Source organism: Pomacea canaliculata, linkage group LG12 (genome assembly GCF_003073045.1).
Source record: "Pomacea canaliculata isolate SZHN2017 linkage group LG12, ASM307304v1, whole genome shotgun sequence".
Lineage (NCBI taxonomy): Eukaryota > Metazoa > Mollusca > Gastropoda > Architaenioglossa > Ampullariidae > Pomacea > Pomacea canaliculata.
The window spans coordinates 14414001-14440943 of NC_037601.1; the positions used below are offsets into that span (position 1 = coordinate 14414001).

Genomic DNA, 26943 nt, shown 5'->3' on the forward strand with positions numbered 1-26943 from the left:
GAGTTTGCGTTTGAATTTTAGAACTTCGGATCGTGAATCGAATGTTTTGCAAATGATTGTTAGCCATACAATTAAAGGAAGTTTCGAGTGTTTTGTCTAATTTACGGTATTCGAATAAATCGACCGCTGATAAATATTTGATCAAACCAGTTCATCTTTTAAATCATCATCATAATCATCTAAGAGTTCGGGAGAGAGAGGCAAAAAAAACAAAACAAAACAAAAAAACCAAAAAAAAGCAATCGTCATGTGTGTAGGTGAGAATTTCCAGAGTTTAAAGATTTGCAATTATGGAACGGACTTTCTTTCTCTCATGAGTGTGTATAAACTTGGCCAGTCATTTCACAATATTTATTTTCCGCTTGAGTCAGACTTTACGGCTAATGCGTTTTTCTTCGTGATTAAAAACATATTTTTGCATGTAAAATACAGGATTACCGTGTTTCTAGAGATGACATTAGTAACAAGAAAATAAACAAGTGTATCTTGATGTAGGGAATAAATCTACATTTCCAAAACCCTAGTCTTATGCAGGTTTTGACTGAAGTTTTTTTTTCTCTCTAGACAATTTCCCATGTTTGAGTTTTTTTTCTGTGAAAGGTGGAGGTGGAAGGGTTAAAAGGCATTGGAAAGATAGTAAATAAGAAATTTATGAAGTCGTTGAACTCACAGGACAGATTACCGTCAACGTGTGCATAAAGAACTCCAAAGAATGGACAGAGTCGTGGTGTTCATGAAGTCAAAACTAGAAACACCGCTACAGTGCTCATGAACTCATGGAACTCACAAAAAAGAATGCGGACACAGTCTTCATGAGCTCACAAGAAGGGACAGAGTCACAGTGCTCATGAGCTCACTAAACTCACAAGAGGGAAAACTCTCACCCTGTACTACTCCTGGCATCTGATTTCCACGTGCATTCACCGTGGTCGTGGGGAGACTCCATGAATTCCACCGCATTCCTTACTTCGATGACGACAGACGACATCATGACGACGCTCATCGCCAGCGGTGATCTACTCCTGCTTCTAAACGACGAGCAGAGGAAGAGAAACCTTGTGGTCGTGGCCGCGCTGGCGGTAGTCGCTGTTGTCGGCGTAGTCGGCAACGGACTGGTGCTGGTGGTCTACAACCCTCGCTGGTCGGGAGCCCGTTTGTCGCCAGCCACAATCTTCATCCTGGTGATGGCGGGTCTGGACCTGGGCAGCTGCTTGCTGAGCGTGCCTTACGAAATGGCCGACCTCCTGCAGCCTTACGACTACGACAACATACCTCTTTGCAGGGCCCACAGGTGAGAGAACATTACCGTGATGTGTAAACGATAACGACGGCATGGAAGAGGTCGACAATGATGATGCTAATGTAGGTGGTGCTGCTGATTTATTTTCAGATCCGTCACGACTCTGATGAGCGAGGCACGTGGCATGCTGCTGCTGTGTGTGGCCTGTGATCGCTATCTTCGGGTAAGTCATGTGACTGCCACCTCCGGGTAAATCATAATTATGACCGCTACCTTCGATTAAGTCTTGTGGTCACTGTCTTCATGTATCACGTGATCGCTACCATCGGGTACATTTTGTTTGCCTTGACATTGAAATGCGTTGAGGATGATTGAGACAGTCTTTTGTTGATGGCGAGTATAATAAAGGAGTCTGTGCGTTTGTGTTTGTGTGTTTGTGTGTTTGCGTGCGTGCTTGCGCGCAGCTACCATATGAGCAGCTGAGTCTTGATGTTGTACTGATGTTACAGTTCTGCTCGCCACTTGTGTCCTACACATCGACTCAAGCCAAGGTCGTTGTTGCCATAGTGATAGCCTTAAGCATGGTCTTGGCCTGGCCGCAGGCCGTGCTGAACGGCCACATCACCATAGCAACGCACAAAGATGGCGTTCTGGGGACAGACTGCGGGATTCTCCCGACGGTGCCGGCCAAGTACTCTCTGTTCTACCACACTGTCATCAGCTTCATTTTCGCAGTGTGTTTCACGGCCTACGCCTCCTTTACGGTAGAATCTTCTACGTTCTTTGGCGAAAGGGTTTGTTCTCTTCGGACAGACTCTCTAACAGGAAAAGTAAATCGTCAAAACAGGTTACCTTTGATCATCGGCATGGGGAAGGATGCCAGGTCAATGAACATGTGGATGTTCGCAAAAGGACTTTTACGGACAGATTCGAAGCTGAAGGATAGACATCAGACGTGGCTCACAAACCTGTTATGGAGGATGTAGGGAAGATCCCGTTTCTAGCACACCAGACCCCGATAATCAAAACCAGAAGTCGAAGGAAATGATGGATCTTGCAAGCCCCACACACAGGAATAGCGGCTCTACATCCGAGAAGCTCACAAGCAACTCTGGGGACAACTCTGATACTTTGAATCCCAGGTTACTGGCCGTTGTGCCTCAGAAAGACGTTAGCTACGATAGTGCAACGAGCGAAGAATTACCTTTGAACCCGGATCAGGATGCGGAACCCAGTTACGCGATGCATCAAAGATGTTTTCGAGGTCTAGCAGTTGGTGACGACTCCAGAGAAAACTGCGAAGCACTGGTCAGAGAACACGTGACAAGTGAGCAAGGGAGCCGACAAGAAGTAGAAAGCAGAAGCAGTTTTGGACTGAGGATAAATTCGATGCACTTCGCTCGGTGCGATGTTGTGAACGATCAGGGGAGAGAAGAAACAGCGTACAATCTAGCTGATTCCCAAAGGGATTGCCAAACATGCGGAAGTGCTAGGGGAGAGAAATCATGTGTCGATACGAACAAACCATCACGCGGGCTGCACCATCAAAGTGAAATTCTAGAACTCGAACAAAACTCTTCGTTATGGTCAGCACGTGCTGAGGTCGAGCATGCGCCGTTGGACTCGGAACTGATTCACGCGAATATCCTGGAGTGCTCCCCCTTTTCTGACCGTGCTCGCACATTTCATCGATACAATCCAATGCAGGAAAATCAGAGACAGGCATCGATTTTGAACAATAATACATCTGGCGATAAATCAACGACAGCGCAACCAACCGCCAGGAATAATGACCGCCCACAAGCACTTGCGCGTGATTCGACTTCCGGCATTCGCCGTCACGGGGGGAGGCGACTGTGTTTGAGCAAAACAACTCTGATGTTGGCAACGGTGACGTTAGCCACGGTCCTGGGTTACGTCCCTTACCTTACGGTCGTCATTTTGAGAACCGCGGGGATCCGCTTCGTGCGGGACACTTCGTCCACCGGCGATGTCGTCTACATGTTCTGCATAAGGTCTTATTTCCTCAGCAACTTCGTCAACCCCATCGTCTACTACTTTGTGAATAGTAAGTTCAAGATGAAGCTGCATGCGGTGCTGCGTCGTGTCTGCTGCTGTTGCTGCAGCTCATCTCCCAGCAAAGAGAATCAACAGCCGGACGTGGCAGCATCCAAGCTCAACATTTTCGCCGTGATCCCCAAGATCCCAGGATCCCCAGGATCGCTCAATGGGGAAGCGGTCGCTTTAGATGATGTCGACGGAAAACTAACGTGACAGACAACGAGCCTTGTCATGTTATAAAATGGAGATAATTTACTTCTTGGCGAAAGCGTGTGAGAGTAGCTAAACTAACTTGTCATCTGTTCGGATTAAAAGATTAAAAGATTAAAAGCGATTTTAAAATTCTCTCATTCTCTCTTTGGTGTGTGTGTTTGAGAGAGAGAGATACACACACACAGTATTTTCAGACGGTCATTCTCATAACTCATCTCGCATACAATCCCATTCCTTACATTCATTTGTTTGTTGTTGTTGTTGTTTTGTTTTTTTTTCTTCTATCACTATGGTTCATTTAATAAGTAAACATTGGTAAAGGAAGGGTGGGGGATACAGTTAACATGATAATCAGCAAAAGAAAGTGACATAAATTCTATCACAACAATGTCGACCTGTTCAAAGGGAGATCTTAGGAAACTTTTGACACCTGTAATGTTCTGAGACCTCCTCATTAAAGACGAGTGGGTCTACTCCCCTCTACATAATGGTGAAATAATGAGAACATTATTCGGTTGCCCAGCTTGAGAAGTTTTGAGATCAATTGAAAACAGACACCAATACTTGAACATATTCTAGCGGCACTCCACTCCTATGAATATTCTCTTAATCCTGACAATCGTCAGACAAGTCGATCGCTGATTTTCAGATTGACAGAATTTCTGATTTTCTGAGCTGTGATTGTAATAATTTGTTTTGAGACCAACATGCCTAAATCTTGAGATCACTGGCTGCCTCACTGTCAGTAAAACTTATAAGAATAGAAAGAAATAGAGTGACAGTCAAACAGCAGCGAAGATAGAAAGAACGAGGTGCTAGGACCCAGACTGAAATAACGAAAAATAAAATATCCAAATGATGCTTGTACTTTTCGCAAAGGAATGTGCTTTCACTATATTTAGCACAAGAAATTATTAAAATTATTGCCACATACCTGTCGTCTATTTTTGTGGGAGATGGGAGTTTTCTCTTGCTTAAATTCTTGTAAATGTTTCCACTCCCACACAGATTTAAAAATAGTTTTTTTTCGTTTTAAGTGGCTGAATTGCAGCAGGACTCACTTCAACTGAAACGGATATTTAAAACACAATTTAATATTCAATAAAATTATATTCTTGGCTATTTGCGGAGTGTGGCTGAATGTAAATCAGAATCGTTTGTCGAAAAGATTTGTTTGTACGAACTGACAATATGCTTCAAGCATATCTTAACAGTAAGACACACAAAAAAAGCAAAACCCCGACCACAAAACAGAAAAAAATATGAAAAAATTTCTATAATGAAGGCAAACCGTGGACCGTGCCTTTGACGTCGTCCGGAGGTTGAGGTCCCTACCTGCAGAATTTGATTATCTTGAGGTCCAGGCTCCCTTTTCTGCGGCATAAATTCGGCAACTTTTATAGACTAGCGAATAAACTCCACCATAAAGTCGTCAGGTCTGTCTGTGGGAGGCCTGCCTTCTCCCTGCTTGAATATTCCGTGTCCCGGAAACAGGTTTTAAGTAAAAAGTAATATGGGGTGGTCGAGTGGTCTGGTCCCCTCCCCATCCCACACTCGCCCCCCACTAACTCCCCATGCCCAGGCATGCATGTACGCAATGTCTGGGATGTGTACTTCCTAACGGCTGTGACCTCACGAGCTTCTGACTTTGCTTGGAGTGAAGAGCGTTCTTCTAGTGAGTGGCTTGACGGCGCTAGTGTTCGTGCTATGACTGTCGTTGTCATGCCAGTAACCTGAGTCCTCTTATTGCTGAGAATGGGGTTCAAAAGTCACGAGTGTAGCCACCGGGTGTGCCTCCGTGCTTTGGAATGTGAGACTGAAGCAGTGCATGTTGGGTAATCCCCGTGGATTCGACACGGTTTTTGGATCTTGTGTGGAGTGAGTCGTCACTGCACTGTGCGACCTGTGGCGCCTCACGTGAGAGGAGATAACCACTCACACAGAATGGAGGTTTGACCCTGCCGAGTAGGAGTTGGTCGTCATAGTGCTGAACTGTTTGGTTCAACGGAAAGAAGCATGTCAAGTCCTCGCGTCCTACTTCTTTTGTCGGCTCGACTCGGTCCGATGGATTAATTCCTACCCTTCGTTGCCGGCGTAGACACATGAGGTACAGTAGGACTCATCCTTGCCTCTTTCTTTCTTTCTTTGTGAGTAACGACATGGATAACAGCCTTCAAGAACTAAATTAATTTTTGTTTTGGACTGGTCATGTTTCAAAGTATAACGGAAGAGGCTCCTAAAACTTACTGTTTGAACAAATGCTTTTTTAAAATTTAATTTTGACAAATATGTACACCATAAATCTTTCTAAACGCAAAAGAAAGTTCTGATGATGAAATTTGCATGATTGGGTCCAATTTTCATTTTCTCAAGCGGTGTTTCCGGGATTTTGTGTGATCGAAGAGAAGTGACTGGACTTCGACATCGCCGACTGCTTCGTGAGACAAGAGGACCAGGAAGAGAAGCTGTGGGTGTTGGGAGCCCGTCAACAATATTATTTTATGTTCGTCTGGATTTTATGTGGCGCAATAATCGTGCTGGGCGGCTGGTAGTCGCAGGCTGGCGACTAACAAAAAGCAACATGAAACAGTCCGATGTGTTTTGATGTGTGACTCACTTCTAACGTCGATGTTTGTATCGAAGACGTCAGGTTGACGATTTCAAAACTAAGTCCGGTGTGGCCCAATACTCACACCTCACACAGCTTCCTCAAAAATTATCTCAAAGTACATTTAATGATTAAGCTATTTGTTGTTGTTTATATTCCTACAGTGTATCGGAAAATCACGCCCTCTGCCAGTGATTTCCACATCGATATAATACCAAACTGAATAACATAGAGATAAATCTTAATTTTAAATTAGTTTTCCAGGAGGATGAACATTTTCAACATGTGTGCTGAGGTTATCAGAACCGAACAGGCCTGCATTATCACTAACATGACAAATCATCAGAGTGCGTCACACTGTGCGTCTGTGTCTTGGTAACGTGTTGCGGACGTAACAAGGAGACGTATGGACGGTTCTCATCGCCGGGATCGTCACAACGACGTCTGGGCGACAGTAACATGGCCGCCGCCTCTTCTCGCGGGCCGTTCACCATGCCTGGTTTCGACTCCCTGTCGGTGTCGGCCGCGGACGCCCGTGACGAGCAGATGGCCGACACTGGACCAGACGACAACGTCACCGCCATCTTAGAAAAGTTGTCGTCAGAGCGGCGGGTGTTCAACCTGCCGATCATCGTCTTCCTCGTTTTCCTGGCCGCTTTCGGGCTGGCCGGCAATGTGTGTGTGTTGCATGTGTACAGGACGCGTTTCCGCAAGACTGCTGGGAGCTTTTTTATTATGACTCTTGCCATCTTGGACCTCCTGGGCTGCGCACTCAGCGTGCCCTTTGACATCTTTGACCTGTATTTCCCATACACCAACGCGATCCCCGTGGCCTGCAAGATTTTCAGGTTGGTATGAGACATGCGACACGCCATGTTCTTTTAAACATTAAACTGGTAAGAGGTTGGGTGTCTGAAGTCATAACACATCGATGATAACATTGCTGATGATAAGCACGCATGCACGATACAAAGAAGGCAAAGATTGGAAGTAAACTAAACATATGTCTGTTCTCAAGGTTCATCGAATATTACACGACCATGGCGGCCGGCCTGACGTTGACCTGTGTGGCCTTCTCCCGCTACTTCAAGATCGTCAACCCTCTGCACTGCTACTCCGCAGGACAGGCTCGCTCGCTGGTCATCGTCACCATCACGGTGGCGCTCAGCGTGGTGTGGCCGCAGTTGGTGCTCAGCGGCACCCGCACAGTGCCCACCCGGGTACTCGGGGTGCTGGGGCAGGCCTGCGACGTCTCGGACGGCGCGGCGGGAACGGTGTACCCTCTGATCTTCCACTCCGTCCTTTTGGCTGTTTTCTTCCTCTGCTTCTCCATCATGATCGTCTTCTACTCCCGCATCCTGTGCGTCGTGTGGAAGCGCAGTCGCACGCAGATCGGCGAGCACGTGCCCAACGCTCGACATGGGGCTCATGGGAGGAGGAGAAGGGGTTCAAGCTTTAGGACTTCGGGTGGCCCAGCCCAGATTTCCAGGAGACAATCGTCAGAGTTGAACAACTGCAGCGGCGGTAACGCCGCCCAGTCGCCGATCAGCCGTGGGCGGGGGTCAGACAGCTCGCTCAGCTCCTCCCAAACCTCCATCAGCACCATCTACAGACCCACGCGCCAGACGCACCAGGGTGGCCGCCGGAAGTCGTTGTACCGGCGGAAGAGACAAGTGTCGCTCAGCAGCCTGGGTCGCACCACCCGCATGCTGGGCCTCGTCACGGCCATGGCACTGCTGAGTTATGTCCCTTTCTTAACCGTGCAGGTGGTGGCGCTGACTGGAGTAGGGTTCCAGACCGACGCCATGACCAGCTACTCCGAGCAGCTGGCCTTCCAGTTCTGCCTCAAGTCGCACTTTCTGTCCAGCGCCGCTAACCCCCTGATCTACTCCATCCTGAGTCCAAATTTTCGGAAGGAGAGCATGGTAGCTCTCAAGTGCCTTCTCTCCTGGGTGATTCGTCCCGGACCATGAAGTTGGCAAAAGATCTTCTACCGGAAGTAGATTAATTCAAACGTGCTGGCTTCACTCGGATGTCAATCCGAGAAAGCATTCGACTGGAGAGTGACTCTCGTTCATCAATGCGGGAACGAAGTCAGCACCAGTATTCTTGGAATGAACAAATGTGGGCTTGTCGAGATCAGTCTCATTCTGCCCTCGCTAACCATCGAGAACTGTGCCTGGGGTAAATCAACCTCAGGACCGGACATCAGGGCTCTTTAGGTGGAAATATATCCAAACATGAAGCTCAACAAGGAACTTACAAGTACCAGTCGTCTCTTAACCTGTCACCCCGCCACCACTACCCCGGGTACAGGTTATGGAATGGCAAGGCCGCTACTAAGAACTCAATTTGCCTGCCATAGATCACGAAATAATTGCATTTACCATTGCCAATACAGAACTTTAAGCATCGCAGGATGTTGATGGTTGGCATGTCAGAATGTTCACGTTTTTCATGTAAACATGCCTGTCGTTATAAAACGTGTTCATACTTGCTAGGGCAGAAAGGTTGTTTCCATCTCAGAATGTCTTTGTGTTCATTTTTCTGATGGCAGTGTTCTTGTTTAGCATATCAGTGTTCTTGTTTGCCACCCCATATTTGCCATGTCGGGATGTTCATATCCGACTGCAGTACTACTCAAAGTAGGGCATTGGAAGCTTTTACAGTACTTACCAGTTATCTCTTCCTTTTCCAGATTTCTACAGTCCTTTCGTATCCCATCCCCGGCAAAAGGTTGAGTATAAAACTGTTAGAGATCGTCAAGGTTTCCCACCTTTCGCGTTACACATCTCAAAATCCAGAATGACATTGTTTACTTTATTCAAACCTTTTATTTTATGCAAATGGAGATCCACAAGCATATTTGAAAAATAACATGTTTTATTGTTCAGTTCGACGTCTATTCTGTGATGAAAAAGTGAGATCTCAGTATTTTGTCAATGCATTGTCCCATCAGACTTTGATAAACATATATTTTCTTACCCAATTTTAATGTAGATCCACTTAAAGCAATTCCTAAAGTACTCCAACGGTGGCGGTTCTTGTCTTGTGTCCTGCAAGAAGTCTCTTAAGAATATTATGGGTCTGATAACCCTCGGAAAAAAAGCGGACAGACCGCCAAAGTTTTTCTTTGCTTGTTTTGTCTCAGGCTGTTAGAAAAATGCCATTTTGTTATTCCCTGAAAAGATCCAATCATCACCATAATTAATATTTTTTGTATTGGTATTTTGTCTATTTTTATTATCTTAGTGTTGTTAAGGGTAAATGTGAGACAATGTGTTTTTTAAAAAAGTGAAAATGCTTTTAAGAGACGTTTACAGATCTCTTTCTTTCTCTCTTTGTGCGTGTGTGTGAATTTTAACTTGATGAAGTTCTTCACATTGACAAAATCTATAGCCTAACTGAACACAAATGTTCATGAAGAAAGTTATATTAACTTTCTTTATCAAAAAAATGTCTTTCACGCATTTTAACGTTTCTTCCAATCGCGGCTTAGGTCAACAATCAGCACGGTGCTTTAATCTCCTGTTTCCAAACTTAATCAAGAAGGTGCAAGAAGATTACTGAAAATCGTTCACATTTTGGTCGTCATTACAGTTCTTTATTCCATCCGCAGATTTTCTGTATCTACACGTAGACCTATTTTGTAAACTTGCCTGAAATGTAAATTGTGGCATTTTTAGCGATTAACTACTAAAGTCGTCTGATATTTTTTGCCAAATACATATTCCAATGCAAAATTTAACGAGATATCAAAACGTTTTTGCGATTGGAATTTTTAATATTTTATTATATATTTTCTAGGATTTTTCGCTGATTTATCAAATTTTTTGATGTTAGAGCATAGGTATCTTCTATCCAGAAATAAATGAGTATGCAGTGATTGAAATCGATCTCTCAGTCAGTTGCATTGACTCCATAGTTCAGAGTTTCTTGCTCAGCCATGGAAGTAAATGTGCATGATTTGTTTTACTACAACTTGACTGAACTAGGAAAGAATCAATAAGATTTAAGAGTATTTTTATGTTTATTGCTAAAAGCTACATTAGTGACCAAAATCTTGTGATATACCTTGTGTTGTGCCAAACATAACAGCCGTGTCTGAAAATTTTGACAATAAATGCGTTGTGTGTCACAGTGTAGTGTTGTGTAGTGTTGTGTGTTACGACAGTCGGATGCTTGCACAGGACTGGAGATGCGCAGTTTGTCAAGGGAGGCAACACAGCTGATGCTTTTGTTTTAAGGAAAGATGAGTTGTTTCCCATAAACGAATCAATCCGAGTGATTTATAGCAGTCATGGTTAGAAATACAACAAAGCAGATATATCTGCATGAAAGGCTCATTAAAGACTCAATTAAGTACTTTTTTTAGAGATGCAGCTGCACTGCAAAATTAATTAATCCGCATCAGGATCGCAAAGTCTCTCATAGATATCGTCACTCTAACACACCTGAGAAGGGTGCTCAAAATAGGGGAAAACCAGGCACGTGGGCGACAATTATGAAGCAATAACTCTTACCACTGTTATACACTAGCAATAATCACGTGATTTCCATATTAAGGAATACCGTCACGTGGTCTAGGGTTAAAGCTACCTCAGTTATTTTTCTTAAACTAAAGGTGATTGCTAATTCAAATCGTCGGTGAAGTATGTGTTGGTGCATTTTACACAGTATTTATTACTCATTCAATAACAATAAAGAAACAACGAAACAAATATTTAGTTGCTTTTTGTTCAGTTTGTGCCGATTTACGCATGCGCATGGGTCTAACCAGGGTACATCCCTGATACACTTTTCGAAATCGTGTCAGTTATATCGTCCGCAGGTACAAAACAGTTCTGTCCTGTAAAATATAAAACACAGTTTCATGTGTAAAGCATGCAAAAATGTTAGAAGCAACAAATTATATATTTAATAGCAAAAATTGATTAGAGACATTTACATTGAAAACATTAAAATATATGTGATCAACACTGATTGGAATTTTATAAGTGGCTGTGTAGAGGTAATGTGCATTAGCTGCCTTTTGTGTGTGATACACGACACAAATCGTGGCAGTTAGCGTTGTGGGGAGTCGGCGTATACGACACACTTCACAAACCTTCAAGTGGAGTTCGTTCACCGGGAGTATATGATTGTAGACAAGGCGTGTACGTGCATGTCTTGTTCAGGGACATCAGTAGAGTTTGAACTGAGTGTTATCTTAAACGACTAACTGTAGTGATAACCAGTATATCGTTTGGCAAAACCTTTATGTGTATTAATATAAAATATTGCCAGCAGACTTTCAGAGTACCTCAGTAGTACAACTATTAACAGGTAGAGGATATTAGTCAAAAGCTCGAAATTATCTTCCGTGTGTCATGGCTAGCAAATGTGGTAATATCAGATATTGGAAAGTAGCTCAATGATATGCTTGTGAAGGCAAATCTGAGTCAGGTAAAATTAATGGAAAGGCGAGGGTGGAAGCTACTGAAAGGTTGATAAAACATTGTGGTGCATTTAAAATGTGTAGTGATTTTTTTAAACAATTTGAGCAGAAGGATTGGTGTCGGTTTTAATATATGATTTGGAGTTCTCTTGCATAGTTATAAATGATTTTAACGATAGGAAACCCTAGTGTAGTTTATTAGAAGATAGCAGTTCTTAAAGTTTAGGCAGATAGCTCTTTATCTTCTGACACACGTCTTTGAGCACTGCAGTACTCACCCGCCGTTTGGAACAAAGAACCTCATTTCCCATGTCATTAACATAATTACTCTCACTGTTATGGCAATGCCTTGAAGCTCTTGCATTGGCTAGGGAAAATGTGCCAAGGTCAGATAGCGTAGAAGAGTTTAGGTTGAAGGTTTCATCATATAAGATATTTTGAAATGAACCAGATATTAAAGCTGATATTATCAGACTTCATTAAGTGAAAAAAAAATTTACAAGAATGAAAACATGACACTAACAATTCAGATTCTTGACATCAGTAATGAAGACGTGATAAACAGGTACACAGGTGTGTACTTTTGTTGCAACTGGTCGATAAAACAATATCTTCAAAGCTGGTGGTGGGGGATATTCTAAAAAAAAAAACCCAAACAATTTTTAAAAAATGGTCTAAAATCTCAACACTTTTTAAGTTAAGTTCTGAAATCCCCTTGAATTCTATGGATGGCAAGCACTGACTAAACTTAATCAGATGAAAAACATTTGCTTACAAATGAGTTAAAATATCCCCATTAGAAATTATAGAGGAAAACATTAGCTTTGTTATTAACCAGTTAAAAGGAATCATCACTATATAGTTGCCTGCAGTTTTTAAATTATTTATAATAAATTATGAATCCACTGCAACTTCCAAAACTATTAAATTTGTTTCAAGTATATATTAATCTGTTTGGACCAATTATAGCTAGTTTTACTCCACACACCATGAATGATTATTATTAAATTGTATATTTTGTTTTAATGTTAGTACATATGCTTGTTTTTTCACCTTCTTATTAACATTTCTGTAAATGAAATGCCAAAGTACTTTTCTAATGATAGTTTTGGCAACGAATTTTGATCATCCTGGATTTGCAGGCTCTCAACTGTTAGTATCATTATGAAAAAAAACCCACAGTTATAACAACAACCACCACTCCAACTCGTAAATTCTATTTAATGTGTATCTTTTATTTTGAACATTATTTAGGTTATGGAAACTTTTTCATGAAGGAACATCAGTTAAAGGTTCAAGTCAACAAGTAACAACAGGGCTGTAAACATGGACAGTGAAGAAACATAATGGTAACATCAAAATGTTCTTACTCATCATCTTTCTGTCAATAGCAGAATTTTTTGCAGTGATATGTGCTTGGTGTTTCATTTTGGCAACACAGGAAAGTTTAAAGTGACATTGTCAAGTCTGTTCTCAAGATACATGCCTACATTCATCACCAAGTACAAAAGAGATCAAACGAACCTATGTCACATTTGTCCACAGATATGCCCAATTAAAACATGGTCTCCAGCTGTCTCATTAGTTATAGCATTGAGTTGTAAGCATATCCATTTTCATCCTGAAGTCTGAATTGTTAACATATGTGCTTGGTGAAGTCTGCAGGACTGTATCCCGATAACAGAATGGGAATATTCACCCAGATTTTGAGAAACTTGCACTAAGCTTTATTCAGTAAATTTTCAAAGCTGCTCCAAGTTAGCAGAACAAATAACAGTGATTGTTGCAAAAAATGCACAGTAAATTTTTTTTTTTTTTTTAATAATAAAGAAAAGCACTTGGACTTTTAACGTGCTTATCTCTGGGTTTTGCTTATGCATCTTGGAAGAAGCTTGTTGAAATGTAACTTGATTCCTTCATGCCAAAAAAATAAGGAAGCCTCATATTGACCTTTCATTTTCTTTCTTCCTGTTTACTGCTTACGTAGAAGCCAGTTTACAGCCAACTTTATTAATAATACAAAATTTGTCAAGCATATTTCCTTATGTGGAGGCAAGCTCAATACACTTTACTCAAAAGATTACAGATGAACTGGGAGTCGTTCATACAAGAAACGCAAGTGTTAGCAAACTGATAGTACCACACAAACATGAACCAAGTGCATTAAGAGAATGGTATGTCACTTTTTGTCCCCATCAATGCTATTTTCTAAAGACATTTCTTCCAGGTAGCACTTTGTATAGTGTCAGCGGTAAATGTTAGTGATTGCCTTACTGCTCATTCAGTATTGATAAGATGCACTGTCCATTACCTATGCAACAGTTTTTGTTTTTTTTTAATTTTAGTGATAAAGGCTAGCACAGCTGTTATCTGCAGTCATTTTATTTGTTTCAGTGCAAATGTTCTAAAGGCAGAGAGTAAGGTTTGGAAACTTGCTATCCTTTAAATAGCTTTGTGTGTGTGTGTGTGTGTTTTGGCATCAGAGAGAGAGAGAAAGCTAATTTTTTCTTGCAAGCAAGGAAATAAATGTTAAGTTCTAGTATCACCTGAAATGCCTATATTATAGCTCACAGCCTGCTGCATCTACCATATCATCTGCCATTCAGTACCTGTTAGGGTCTAGTGATATATTGAAGAACATCAGGAGACAAAAAGTTGGGAGGAGGGAAAAGTCTTTCGTTGCCTGCTGATAAAGCTTTAGTTTTAAATGTCGATGCAGGAACAAGAAATAATTAAATTGAGACTTTATTTATAGATGCTTGACTCATTTAAGAATAAGGCTTTTATATCTCTGAAATAGTTTTAATGCCAGCATTCATTGTACTGCTGCTTCATTCTTCTAAGATATATTTTGCCATTGCAAATAATCAGATGATTGATCGATACAGAGCTTCTTCTCTAGTTGAGCAGTCAATGATCAAAGGGGCTGTTATATTAGTCTTGTTTGCCTGTATATAAAATCATTGCTCTTATTGGTTAATGTGATAAACTAAAAGCATTTCACTAGGCTTTTGGGGAAAACTGCAAATGGTCTGTGCACCTAGAGTGAATCTTGGGCCTAGATGTTTCTTGAGTAAACCTTAGAATGTTTTCTTTTATTTCAACAGCTTTCATCTTTGAAAAAGAAACCATGACATCAGATATCAAAAGCAATGAACCAACCCTATCTGCAAAGCGTGCTCGCTTTGATGATGGGCACTCTTTGTCACCTGGTAATGACAGTAAAAACAGTTCAATGAGATAGATGGTGCATCGAGATTAAGCAGCCAGATTAACCATGAGCCATGGAAATGCTGGACAGTTGAGGATCTGGCAGAAAAACTGGAGCAGAATGGTCTGGATGAGGCTGCAGAAGTATTCACAAGTAATATCGTTATTACCATTATGATTGTAATTCTCACTGTAATGACAAGCGTTGCCATCATCTACTATCCTCCATAACAGCTATGCTGCACATTGTTAAATAAGAAAGAAACATTTCATGTAACAGACGCATTATAATAATGAAAGACATATTGATAATAACTATTTTAGTGACAGTGCAATGTTTTTAATTCAGGTACAATGTCTGTTTTATGAGATATTGTGAGTGATAAATTAGCATAAAATAAATCATGCCCAATTCAATTAGTATAAAGTAAGTGCTATTATGAGGTCATTAAACATTTGTATTGAGTACAGTTGTGTGTTTAAATGGGTCATTTAAGGATATAGTACAGTAATTATAGGGATATAGTTGTCGTCCCCATTGCCCCAACATATACTCTCTCTCTCTCACACACACACACACTCTTTCACTTACTTGCCTTCTGATATAGATTAATTACTGTTTTAGAGGAGAAAATTGATGGAAGCATGCTGGATCAAATCACGCCAGAATTTCTGGAAAAGATAGGAATCAGGTGAGCACATAAATATTTGGTAGTATTCAATACATAGTGATGTTACCATCAACTTTTCTTGAAATTAGTCATGTATTTAGAAATATCTGTGAAATAGCTCAAAACTAAATAAAGGCTTTTTAAATCATATACATGTAGAAGGGGAAGCTCATTCACATGCTAAAGAATTGTTTACATTCCTGTTAAATCTTAGTGTAAAATGCAAACTACGTTAACAAGCTTATTATACCCATATTTAAAGCATTGTCAGGCAATTTTTTCCACACCTCATTTATTGCACTGATAATCTTATTGATCGGGAGTCAAATTTTATAGATTTGGGTATGTTTGCATATATTATGCTAAGGATGAATTAGCAATGCCTTAACAGCATCCTGTTTGCAACTGTTCTCTGTTGCAGAGAACGGGGATTACACCTGAAGATCAAGAAGTTCATTGAAAGGAATGGGTGCCTAGAGGCATTTGGCTATGAGCTTTCTGGCAGCAAGGTTAAACTACAGATTTCATTAAGTGATAAGTTATAAGAATGGAAGTTTGCATGTATGTACACATAATGGAAATAAAAGCAATGCATCTTCCTGGTGGCCAGAGAATTGTAATTTACTGTGTGTTTGCACTATATTCTAACTTTTCCTATACAGTTTTCACCTGCAGAGACAAATGACTTTATAGCTACAGCTCAGTTGCATCGATTCATCCATGTTGATTGAGTTAAAGAATATAACAAGCAAGCTTAATGCTGAGGGCATAAAAAAAACATTAACACCCTTCTAGCTCTTAGTATGCAAGTTTACTTATTATAACTTAATATTACTTATATGCAGTTCAAACATTCCATAATGACACCATTAAGGTTAGGATGAAGAACTGAGTATAATTGTAGGTGCTGAGTTAGTCTGTAAAAACTATCTGACTTGTGTTAGAGTTACATTTTTAATTTGACTGTCTCGTAGGAAAACTTGAATGTAATCTTACACACAGTTGTATGACAACCCATTTCACTCTACACAGCACTTATCTCTTCATGTATAAAAGAATTTATGCTTTTAAAGCTGTTTTTCTTGACAGTTGCAGCATGTATCAATATTTTTTAGTAACTAACGTTTACTTTGTTGCAGGTTTTCAATGATCCTGTGCATGGTCACATGGAGCTTCACCCTCTATGTGTTGCCATCATCGACACCCCACAGTTTCAGAGACTTCGGTACTTGAAGCAGTTAGGAGCATGCTACTTTGTTTTCCCTGGGGCATCAAACAACCGCTTTGAGCACAGCCTGGGGTCAGTACTAGGGTGCTACTAAATATGGAGAACAGTTTTGATGAAAAAGAAAACAGGAAAAAAAAGTTACCATCTGTACATGCAAAAAGTTTCTATGTGTGCATCCTTGCCTATAAATCATTTTAGATGGCATCTTGTGTTTTAGTAGAAGTATAAAACAAATGTGAGAATTGATTTGCTAAGTGTTTTTTTTTATTTGCTTTTACTAGATGCTTAAGCATCATATTCAGTCTTTTTTTTTTAAAAAAAGAGTTGACAGTGTTTGCTGAGAGGTGATTGTCTAATTGATGTATGTGCAGGTGTATCTAGTTTTGAGATTCACCATCCTTTCTGAAGTAAAGATTTTAAACAATGATATTTAATATAACTCTTATTTGCAGTCAGCAGTAAACTGCAAATTAAAACAGATGAGCTGAGATATAAATCATAGTGATGCCACATTTGCACATTCCTAAGCAGGATGTGGGTCTGAAGTTTTAGTATTTGTGGATAAATATATGTTTTGTGCAGAGTTTGCCACCTGGCAGGCCAGCTGGTGACAGCATTACAGCGCAGACAGCCATGGCTAAATATCAGCAAAAAGGATATACTGTGTGTACAGATAGCAGGTCTTTGCCATGATCTGGGCCATGGGCCTTTCTCCCATGTTTTTGATAACAAATTTATTCCTCTGGTCGTAAAAGATGGGTCATGGAAGGTATGAACAGATTTTAATCAGATGCTTATGCATGCGATGTAAAGTCAATGTGGGTATGTGGATGTGTTTGTATACATGTGTACTTTTACTGATGCCTTTGTTTGCATTTTAATTGCAGACGCTTAAATGTGTAATCCTACATATTCTGTGCATTTGATTTTTAACTTGAATTATTCTTTAGTACTTGCATTCTTACCTTGTTTTTATTGTTTCCAGCATGAAGAGGCTTCTGTGGCCATGTTTGATTACATGTACAATGATCCAGCAAATGATCTGGCCAAACTATTTAAACAGTATGGTCTGACTGATGCAGATCGGATTTTCATCAAAGAACAAGTTGCAGGCCCATCTCAGAATTCTAAAGTATGCTTAAACCTTGATTAAATTATACACATGCTTTATTTGTTTCAAATATTTAATCTTGTTTATGAGGTGCCTTGCCAATCTGTCTTTAATGAGTAATATGTTCAACTTAACACAGTGCAGTGATACAGTTTTCTAGAAAGGGTGAGCCAGTGAGATCTTCTTTATAATATTTAGCAACATAGGTCAGCAGGGCAATAAAAAAAATTACAGCTCTGATGCACTTGTATGCTTAAGGCCCCTATCAGGCATGAGGCCTTGGTGGTTGCCCCTGCTCACCCCTACTATCGCCAGCTCTATTAAATCCTTTCATAGTAAAGAAGTTATAGCAGTGTTCAAATCATCATTTGAAAGAATAAATTGAACTTGGAACTTTGTAGATAAACTTGCCCAGGAAAATCATGCCTCAGTAAATTATGATCAAAGCTACTGGCCATTTAGCCTAAGTAGGTACATATCTTATAAAGGTGTTTGAGTTTTGCTGTTATTTTAAATTAGATTGACATGGATTGATGGGGATTATCATAGAAAATTTGTGACATGTTGCACAATCTGTTATTTAATAGTCCTTGCTTCCTGAATACCTAAATGCATAGAAACCATCAACATTTGTGCTACCAATTTGAAAATGACTTATTTTGGAGCATAAAAGGATGTAAATTTTTGTTTAAAATGGTCTCAATTTAAAGTAAGTGGACATGATATGATGTGCATCATTCTAAAACAAATATTGGTTTTTTGTAGCATACCATTTTGCAGGATGTTGAAATCTACAAATATTGATATTTTATTGATGCATATGTTAGAGATATCTACACAAACTAATTTTTTTTTTCTAAATTTTAGTAAATATTTTATTCTTGTTATCAGGAGTGGTCCTACTTTGGTCGACCCAAGGAGAAATCCTTTTTGTATGAGGTAAATGGTCCTACAAAAATGTTTAATATTTTATTGCATTTAGTGTAACTTTTCACTTCAACATTTGTCTTCAACACACCACGGACATCCGTTACAGTAATATTCATGCATCATTTTTCTGTGCGTTCATTAAGGTCTTTTATTGTCAGTCAGCTGAAAAGTACTTTAGTTTCATGTGTGATTGATTGATTTTATCCACAGATTGTTGCCAACAAGCGAAATGGAATTGACGTAGACAAATGGGACTATTTTTTGCGGGATTGCCATCATCTTGGAATGCGGAACAGCTTTGACTACACACGTTTTATTCACTTTGCACGTGTCATTTTTGTGGAGAATCAGTTTCAAATTTGTGTCCGCGATAAAGTAAGTTTACAAAGCAGTTACAATCATGCTCAAAATTATCCCCTTTTTTTTTTGAAAGCAGGGGAGGTAATTCCTATTTTACTCTGGTTTGATCTTTCCTTATCACATCAGAATAATAGTATGAAAATAAACTGGAAAGGTAAAGAAGAAATCAAACATATTTGATTTGTTGGTTTATTGGTTTGAACTATTGTTTTCAAAAGATGTTTTAAACGTCTTTATCTGTGTAAACATTTAGTAGCATAGCATTTTACATGAATATATTTATAATAAACATTTTTAAAACCTTGTAAGTTTTATTAGATGAGGGAAATAGATCTTATAATCGGAACTGTCAAATCTGCACGCATGAGCTATGTTTGAAAAGATGCTTTTAGGCATCCTAAGCTGCTTTATATTTGATTTTGTGTGCAGGAGGTTTTCAACATGTATGAGATGTTTCAGACACGACATGCACTTCACAGGAAGGCTTATCAGCACAAAGTAACTCATGCTGTGGAGATAATGTAAGAAAGTAACAGAGATCTTGTGCTCTTATTGTACAAAGACTAATCTTTTATTGATATCTTTTACCAATATAGAAACCTTGATCTTTTACTGAAATCAAGAGTTTGATCTTTTGTGAGGAATAAGATTGAGATTACATTATCAGGTGTTATCAAGAGATATAAGAAAGAAGGAAAGAAAGATTTTTCGGATGTGAACATGCAGCCTATGGATAATGTATCTTTGGATAACTCCATATCCGCCACCTACCCACTATTGAATCCTTTAAAAGTGGACAAAAAACGCACCTCTTCCATTACTCCTAGCACCCTTTCCCATGATGCTAGTCCTTTTTCACAACTTTCCCTGCTCGTCTTTATCATGATACTTTAAGTTTCTTGTTATTTGGTTTTTCTTTGCATTTTCTTTATTTGTTTTTGCTCATCACTATTACTGTTGTTTATTCTTTCTTAGTTTATGTGTTATTTGTTTGTTTCCCTGTCCCTCATATGCTGTCCATGTCTCTTTGTCCTAGGCGCTAAGAGCATACTTCTTAGGAGTGTGAGTATGTGCTTTACAAATTTTGCATTTATTATTATTATAATGGGGCTGAACTTTTTTTTTAACAGGTTGGTGGAAGCCATGAAAGAGGCAAATGACTTTCTCCTAATCCCAGGAAAAGGGTTAGTATATATGATTATGCTTAATGTAAAGTCATCCTAAATTTAGAAGTGTTACTTTGTGTGCTTTTATTCAAGGAGAGTTGGGGCCTGAATTATCAACCCAGCTAGATAATACACAACTGTAAAAGAGATTGTTAGGCATATGTGGAGTTACAGCTAAATAAAGTATGCGATTACCTTGTTAATGAGTTTTGATTCATTGTAATGAAAAAAAAAAAGAACAAGTTAGCAGATTATGTTGTGTTCTAGTAGCACACATAGTGTTTGTCAGACAGAAAGAAAAAATAAATAAGCACAGAAAACATGACTAAAACAATGTACAACAGATTATGATTGTAGTTCACATATTTATGAATGGTGATCTCCATGTTGATCTGAAGCTATTTCATGAACATTTGATAATTTTCTTGTTGATTTACTCATGATTATCTGTCTGCACTGGAAGTATACATTTGGATAAAAGTTTCTCTTTACTGGTTTGTGAGTCAAGGTTGCAGGTCAGGTCAAGGACATTTGCCTTGATGGGTTGGATGGCTGGGTAGATGAATTCATGGATGGGTCAGAAGTTATTGTGCTGGAGTGCAAAAAAAAAAATTACCAAAAAACAACGAAGAATCAGATTATACTTTTAAATACTTATGATGTTTTTAAAAATAGGAAGATGCTGAAGATGTCAGAGTGCATTAAAGAAGAAAACATGGACGCATACATGAACCTGAATGACAGCATCTTTCATCAAATTCTTTTAAGCCCAGATCCAAATCTTCAGAAATCCAAAGACATTCTTCAAGCCTTGCAGAGGCGCAGACTGTACAAGTGTGCAGCTGAGAGTGTGCCTATTGAAGGCACCAGGTTTAATGATGTAGGTTACCTTCTAGTTGTTTTTTTTTTTTTACAAAAGAAAGAGGTATAGGTTGATGTAACTGAGTGCCCTGTTTGCCCTTTAACTGGGAGCCCTTTCCTAAGTGGAAAGACATGAAAAGTATTTTTCTCTTTACCTTTTGTGTACTTATTCAAAAAAGTACAACTACCGTTTTTACTCCCATTGTCATACTTTTTTAGACAATATTTATTACCCAAAGCACACATTATTGTTATCCTGTACTAATTTCCACCACAAATTAAATTATAATTATTATAATTACCAAAGAATTCTGAAGCTTAGGTCAGCCAATACATTCATTCCAACACACACAGCATTTGGCACAAAACAAAGTGTGGAGCGGGTGGGACGTTCATGTGCAAATAGTTTATAAATATTTCCAAATTGGGCATATTTGTATTTGCATGTTTAGAGGATGGGTATGTGTGTGCATACATATGTCTGCACTCATGGTGATGAGGTTAGCATTATTCATTATTCATATTCATCCTTTGGCCCTCAGCGGGGATGTCCCTTTTGAAATAAAATTGTGAACTCTAGCAAAAGGGGATTATTTTTAACTTGTAGTTAATTCAGCATTTATAAAGATATTACTTTTTTGGCAGGAAAGTGTGATAAAAGACCAAATTATGAAGGCCCTTACAGAGGAGGAGATAGCTAACCTGGGACTAGGGATGATGGCTGCAGAGGAAAGAGTTATTGTGCAGGTAATTAAGGTGTAATATGACAGATTAATGCCAATCAGAGTACCTCACATTGACATAATGAAGGATTCATTGATGATGCTGGTTTTTTTGCCATTAAATGGTGAAGAAATGAATTAGCTACCTTTGATTAGCTTCTACCAGTTGTTTGCTGGATAATTTTTTTTAACTTGCTTGATAATAAGAAGTAACTGTTTCATCTTTCTGTGTTAAACTGATGTAGATCATAACTAAACTAAGCACTTAATGATCTGTTCATATTGCATGTGGTAATGTGCTTATTAAAATAATAAGGTACAATAGAAAATTGTTGGAGGAGAACATTATGTGCTTTTTGATGTAATAAATTACAGTCTGTTTTGATTGCAGCTGGTGTATTTAGATTTTGGCATGAAAGACAAAAACCCAGCAAATGAAATACGATTCTACTCTAAGGATAATCAAGATCAGGCAGTCCCTGTTTTATCTCATGAAGTGGGTTGGAGATTATCCATTTTGAAAATTCTATTTCTGTTTCCTGTGGTCACACACAGCTAAATGAACTGACAAAATGTATAGATCTCATAGGCATGCTATCAGTCCAGGAGGCTGTTTCTGTTTACATGTACAATTTCTTAGGAAAATAATGCAAAATATGGAGAAAACTATTTTGTAAAATTTTTGATTAATCATTTTTTAATCTTTCAAAATTTTGGTGTGATAAATGAAAACTAATTTTCAGTACAGAATTCAGAAAAAGTGTTTGCTGAATGCTAATTCATAAGGCAATGGTTAAACAGCTGTTTTCTCTTTATCATTTTAGTCGAGTACACATTCACACAGATGACACATGTTTTGATTGGGATTTCGAAAGAGAAAAGTTCTAGAACAACAGTTTGATGGTGACTCAGTGTTTATAAGAACAGAACTGAATTTCCTGCAGGTGTCACATCTGATTCCTAAGAATCAGTTTAAAGAGCAGTTGGTGCGAGTCTTTTTGAAGCCCAGTGATGATCGGGATGCAGACGGCAAATGTCTACAGCTCCTAATGGAGGCATTCAGCACTTGGTGCAAAAATAATAAAATGAAAGAACCAAAGGTATGTTGTCTTCTGCCTATGGATGCCTTATAAGATGACAGCTGTTTATTTGCTGTCTGAAACTCACCCTTCGTCTCGGATGGAGTAGTTATAATCTCTCAGTGCAAAATCTCAAAAGTTTATTATCTCATCGTTCTTCTGAAAGTTTTTGGTGATATCCATATTTTGGATAAAATAAAATTGTATGCTGTTATATTTTGTGTCCAAGAAGACCTGTAACAGTTATTTTCTAATTGATAGTGCATGCTTGTGGAGACATGATTATACTAACCAACATTGTAGCTATTATGATTTTCCTTCATTTTTACATGCCTCAACTTTAATTTAGCTGACTTTGAGCTCTACCTTTAGAATAAAAGTTTCTGGTTCCATGCAGTATTTTAAACACTTATTTTAACTTTTGATTAATTTGTGTTTTTAATTTATTCAATGTAGAAATTTGTCAACATTGAAGCAAGCCCTAAAAAGCATGCACCAGAGGGGTATATGACACCTGAACATCCTACAAATCCCACGGTGAAAACGTACTCTGCTGGAAAGAAAATTACCAAGATATTGTTTTGATTGTGGGGGTTGATGGGGGAAGAATCACATAAAGCTTTCCTGCTTCTCACTGTGTTGGAATGAGATTTGTCTCTGAAAAACTGAATGGGGATTTCTACTATTTTAAATTTAAATTTTTAATTTTAAATATTAAATCTTAACTTACAAAATTGAAAGTCAAAGTTTGAAGTTGGACAGTCTAATGTGTGTCAACCCACTTTGGATCTTGTGAAATCCTATGTGTAAGGCTTGTGTTGTACTACTTATCAAAGAAATGGATTTAACAAGAGTTTTGAGACTCAGACGTATTCATGTTTTTACTGTTTGTACACACATGACACACATGTGCTTACAGAACTCAGTATACAGAGAATGCACACTGAAATAAATGAGAATGTCACAAGTGCATCGTATGTTGTTTGCAGGCCATGCATTTGCATAGACCCCTTTTGTATTAAAATGAGTGACCAGAAATGTTTTAAAGAGTTGGTAGTTTAGATACCCTTACCCATAATGAGAATCCTTAATTTTGTTTGCCAAAATTTGTTGAACTTAATTTTATTGTCTGCTTTACAACCATGTAATTAAAATGTTTTTTCACTGTGTTATTACCTGTCAGATTTAAATCTATCACATATTTCAGCATGTTTTATGTTCAGCCATATCTGGTATTTGGCCTTTGCCTGGCTTCTGTATATTTTTAACAGCAGACATTTGGCTTATTAACATTCAAGTGTAAACTTCAAGTAACTGCTTGCTAATATTTTAAAATGGACATTACTATATTCCTGTTATATTGTTAAATTCTTTGTTTGCTACTGTCACAAAAGTCTTAACACATACACACTCTTTACTCCACTTCCCCATGTGTGTGTATATATGTGTCATTTTAACGGGAGTCCTTTGACCTATGTGTGTTTTGATGGAGAAATAGGGCTAAAACTTTTAAGGATTTCTAGTTTGGGAAAATGTCATATCCCTAATGTCAAGACACTGCATTCATATATTACAGGTTGCATATGTGTATTGCATATGCACTACTACTTTTTAAAGGTATGTGTGTATAACAAATAACTACATAGGTATGTAAAAGCATTTCAATTGCTGCTACAGTGATATCAAATGTGTATGTGTATTTATCCCTTCACCTTCTATGCTTTTTTGTAGTACAGTATTACCAATATTTTATAGGGTTCTTGAATACTTACTGACAGTGTTGGTGGTTTACAGATTTTGAAGAGCATTTTGATATTGAATCCAGTGAAAAACCTGGGACAAATAGGCAGCATAAAAATAGAACGAAACACCAGTTATATTCTAAAAATAACTGAAAAGTATTGCATTTAAGCCTAGGTGCATAATTAGAAATAGTCTGAACATAACAAGGATAAATCTATGAAAATTTTAATGTTTAACATATTAATATTTTGTGAGAAATAATGCAGAAGCTTTGATCGTCATTGCTCTCCCATTTTCAAAATCATCATCAAAAACACCTTGAATTCTATATGTGCATTTGCGTCTAGTGAACCAACATCACCTTTGCAGTCGCTAACGAACATTCAAATTATTTAGCAGATTTTTCTGATGTACTTATTTTAAATGTACATGAATCATTTGTCACTGAATTGTTGCAGCAACTTTTTACCTCAGAATTATTGTGCCAGTTAATGCATTGTCCAAGTTTTTCATTTATTTGTGAACTTATTTGCTCCTGACATTTTCTGAATGGCATTGCATGTAGAGTCCACATTGTCCTATGAACAACAGGTGAATGGTGGTTCTTGTTAAATAACTACAATATTTTTTTCACATTCTCTGTAAGTGGTATGGTTTGTCACAGATTAACTTCATCCTGATGTACTGAAGTGCAATTTCAGAGTGGTCGGAAATATTTTCTGCTGACCACATTTGAACTTACAGTTATTTTGAAAACCTACTTCTATCACACATCCTAAGGAAGGAACTGCTGTGTGGGAACGCATTCTCTGTAAATTTGAATACTTTGGTCTATATTTCTCAGATGGCACTAGGATTAACTAAAATTACAATCAACAAAATTGACAGAGGACTAGCCTCATCATCTTCTACACTAAGCTTGTATAGTCTTCATTGTTTTTGTTGCTTTACTTTAATGGTTACAACTGTGTACATAGAAATATCAAAGGTGGATCATCCTGTTACCTGCAGACCTTGAAATAAAGGGTACTAGAGTTTGGTGACATCCAATGCACACAATGTTTTGAAGTCAAAAACTGTTGCAGATTTGTTTTTATTTTCCTTTGCCAAAATTTTAAGAGGTAGTAGTTAGAAGAAGCTCTTTATTTTAATTTCATTGGTATGTGTGCAGCATGTAAAGAAATCTACTGCACAATCTTCTGTACAACCCAATATTTTTATTTTGAACTGACCACAAAGATGTAAAGTATTTCCAAATTTAACTGTGGTCAGGTCTGAGCTTAGACCCTGCAGGGCCCGATGCATAGGGTATTTGCGGGGCTCTCGATGCCACAGTTTTAATCAAAATGGCGGGGCCCTAGGCAGATGCCTCGTCTGCCTGCCCTAAGCCTGGCCCTGATCCTGGTTATGTATTTATTTCTGGTTTGATACCACCAACTGCCATCTTTTTTTGATAGCATGATTAATTTTGATCAGTTAAGCAGTTTTGCTGATGTTTTATGTAGTTTTCAAGTTCACAAATATATCTGCTACCATATTGGGAGACATGCTTTAATGAAAACATTTCACACCTGTGCAGAAGTGCATAATAATGACTTTGATGACATTTACAGGATGTTGTGCATCTTGCAGATGCATAGATATTAGTATAGTGTCCACCTGAAGCTCCTCTTACATTTTGATGTTTATATTTTTCTTGAACACCAAGAACTTTTTTAGCATCAAAATGTCGTTTACCATGATGAACAGATTTCTACTACTGTTTTCATGACACATTAGTCTTAATAGATATGTTGATGTTTTTATCATCATTGACACAACATTAATCTGTACTATGTCTGTATCAGTATAAATTTAAGTGCCTTATACACAGTATTTGAATTCTGTGTGTCAGTTTGCCGTAATATAACCGTATAGATGCTGCCTCAGTGTAAAACACCAGTTACCCACTTCCGGTGTGTCAACATGACATTTTGTACATTTGTCATTTTGAATGGAAATTAAAACACGTCCTTTCATGAATGATTTGAAATTGTTCAAACGTTTACTTTGCTAAGGCTGAAAACTTTGACAAGGCGACGTTCACTTTGTTTTCCGTGTGTGGTGCGACCAGCACACAGCGTTCTCTCTTTGCAATCTATAAATCTGTTGCCAGACATTTTTACCGAACAGCAGTGGATCGAATTAAAAAAAAAAAACCATTAGTCACAGCCACACGACGTGTTTTAGATTACCAACCTAGTGTATGTTCTCATAGGTACATTTTGTGTTTTGTGGCCGACACTGATCATGTTACTTAAAGC

General features: G+C 38.6%; 2 protein-coding genes across 9 annotated transcripts; both read left to right on the forward strand.

Annotated features, from left to right (window-relative positions):
- The first annotated feature begins 989 nt into the window (after nucleotides 1-989).
- Nucleotides 990-10255, forward strand: LOC112577398. The gene is made up of 8 exons (XM_025260463.1): nucleotides 990-1291; nucleotides 1391-1463; nucleotides 1750-2034; nucleotides 2405-2567; nucleotides 2832-3510; nucleotides 5888-5952; nucleotides 6469-6970; nucleotides 7141-10255. Exons 1-8 carry the CDS (start codon nucleotides 990-992, stop codon nucleotides 8093-8095), a joined length of 3024 nt encoding a protein of 1007 aa, XP_025116248.1. The 3' UTR covers nucleotides 8096-10255.
- A 618-nt stretch (nucleotides 10256-10873) lies between these two features.
- Nucleotides 10874-26682, forward strand: LOC112577092 (deoxynucleoside triphosphate triphosphohydrolase SAMHD1-like). Of its 8 annotated transcripts, none has more exons than XM_025260033.1 (18): nucleotides 10874-10953; nucleotides 12814-12908; nucleotides 13639-13733; nucleotides 14667-14923; nucleotides 15395-15461; nucleotides 15862-15949; nucleotides 16580-16740; nucleotides 17251-17437; nucleotides 17654-17800; nucleotides 18671-18718; nucleotides 18920-19084; nucleotides 19499-19590; nucleotides 20200-20253; nucleotides 20911-21115; nucleotides 21742-21843; nucleotides 22210-22314; nucleotides 22763-22918; nucleotides 23354-26682. In XM_025260033.1, exons 5-18 carry the CDS (start codon nucleotides 15415-15417, stop codon nucleotides 23480-23482), a joined length of 1686 nt encoding a protein of 561 aa, XP_025115818.1. In that variant the 5' UTR covers nucleotides 10874-10953; nucleotides 12814-12908; nucleotides 13639-13733; nucleotides 14667-14923; nucleotides 15395-15414; the 3' UTR covers nucleotides 23483-26682. The 8 variants fall into 8 exon arrangements, with proteins under 8 accessions (XP_025115818.1, XP_025115819.1, XP_025115820.1 ...); XM_025260034.1 differs by lacking the exon at nucleotides 13639-13733 and adding an exon at nucleotides 13954-13981; XM_025260035.1 differs by lacking the exon at nucleotides 13639-13733 and adding an exon at nucleotides 13954-13976.
- The last annotated feature ends 261 nt before the right edge of the window (nucleotides 26683-26943 follow it).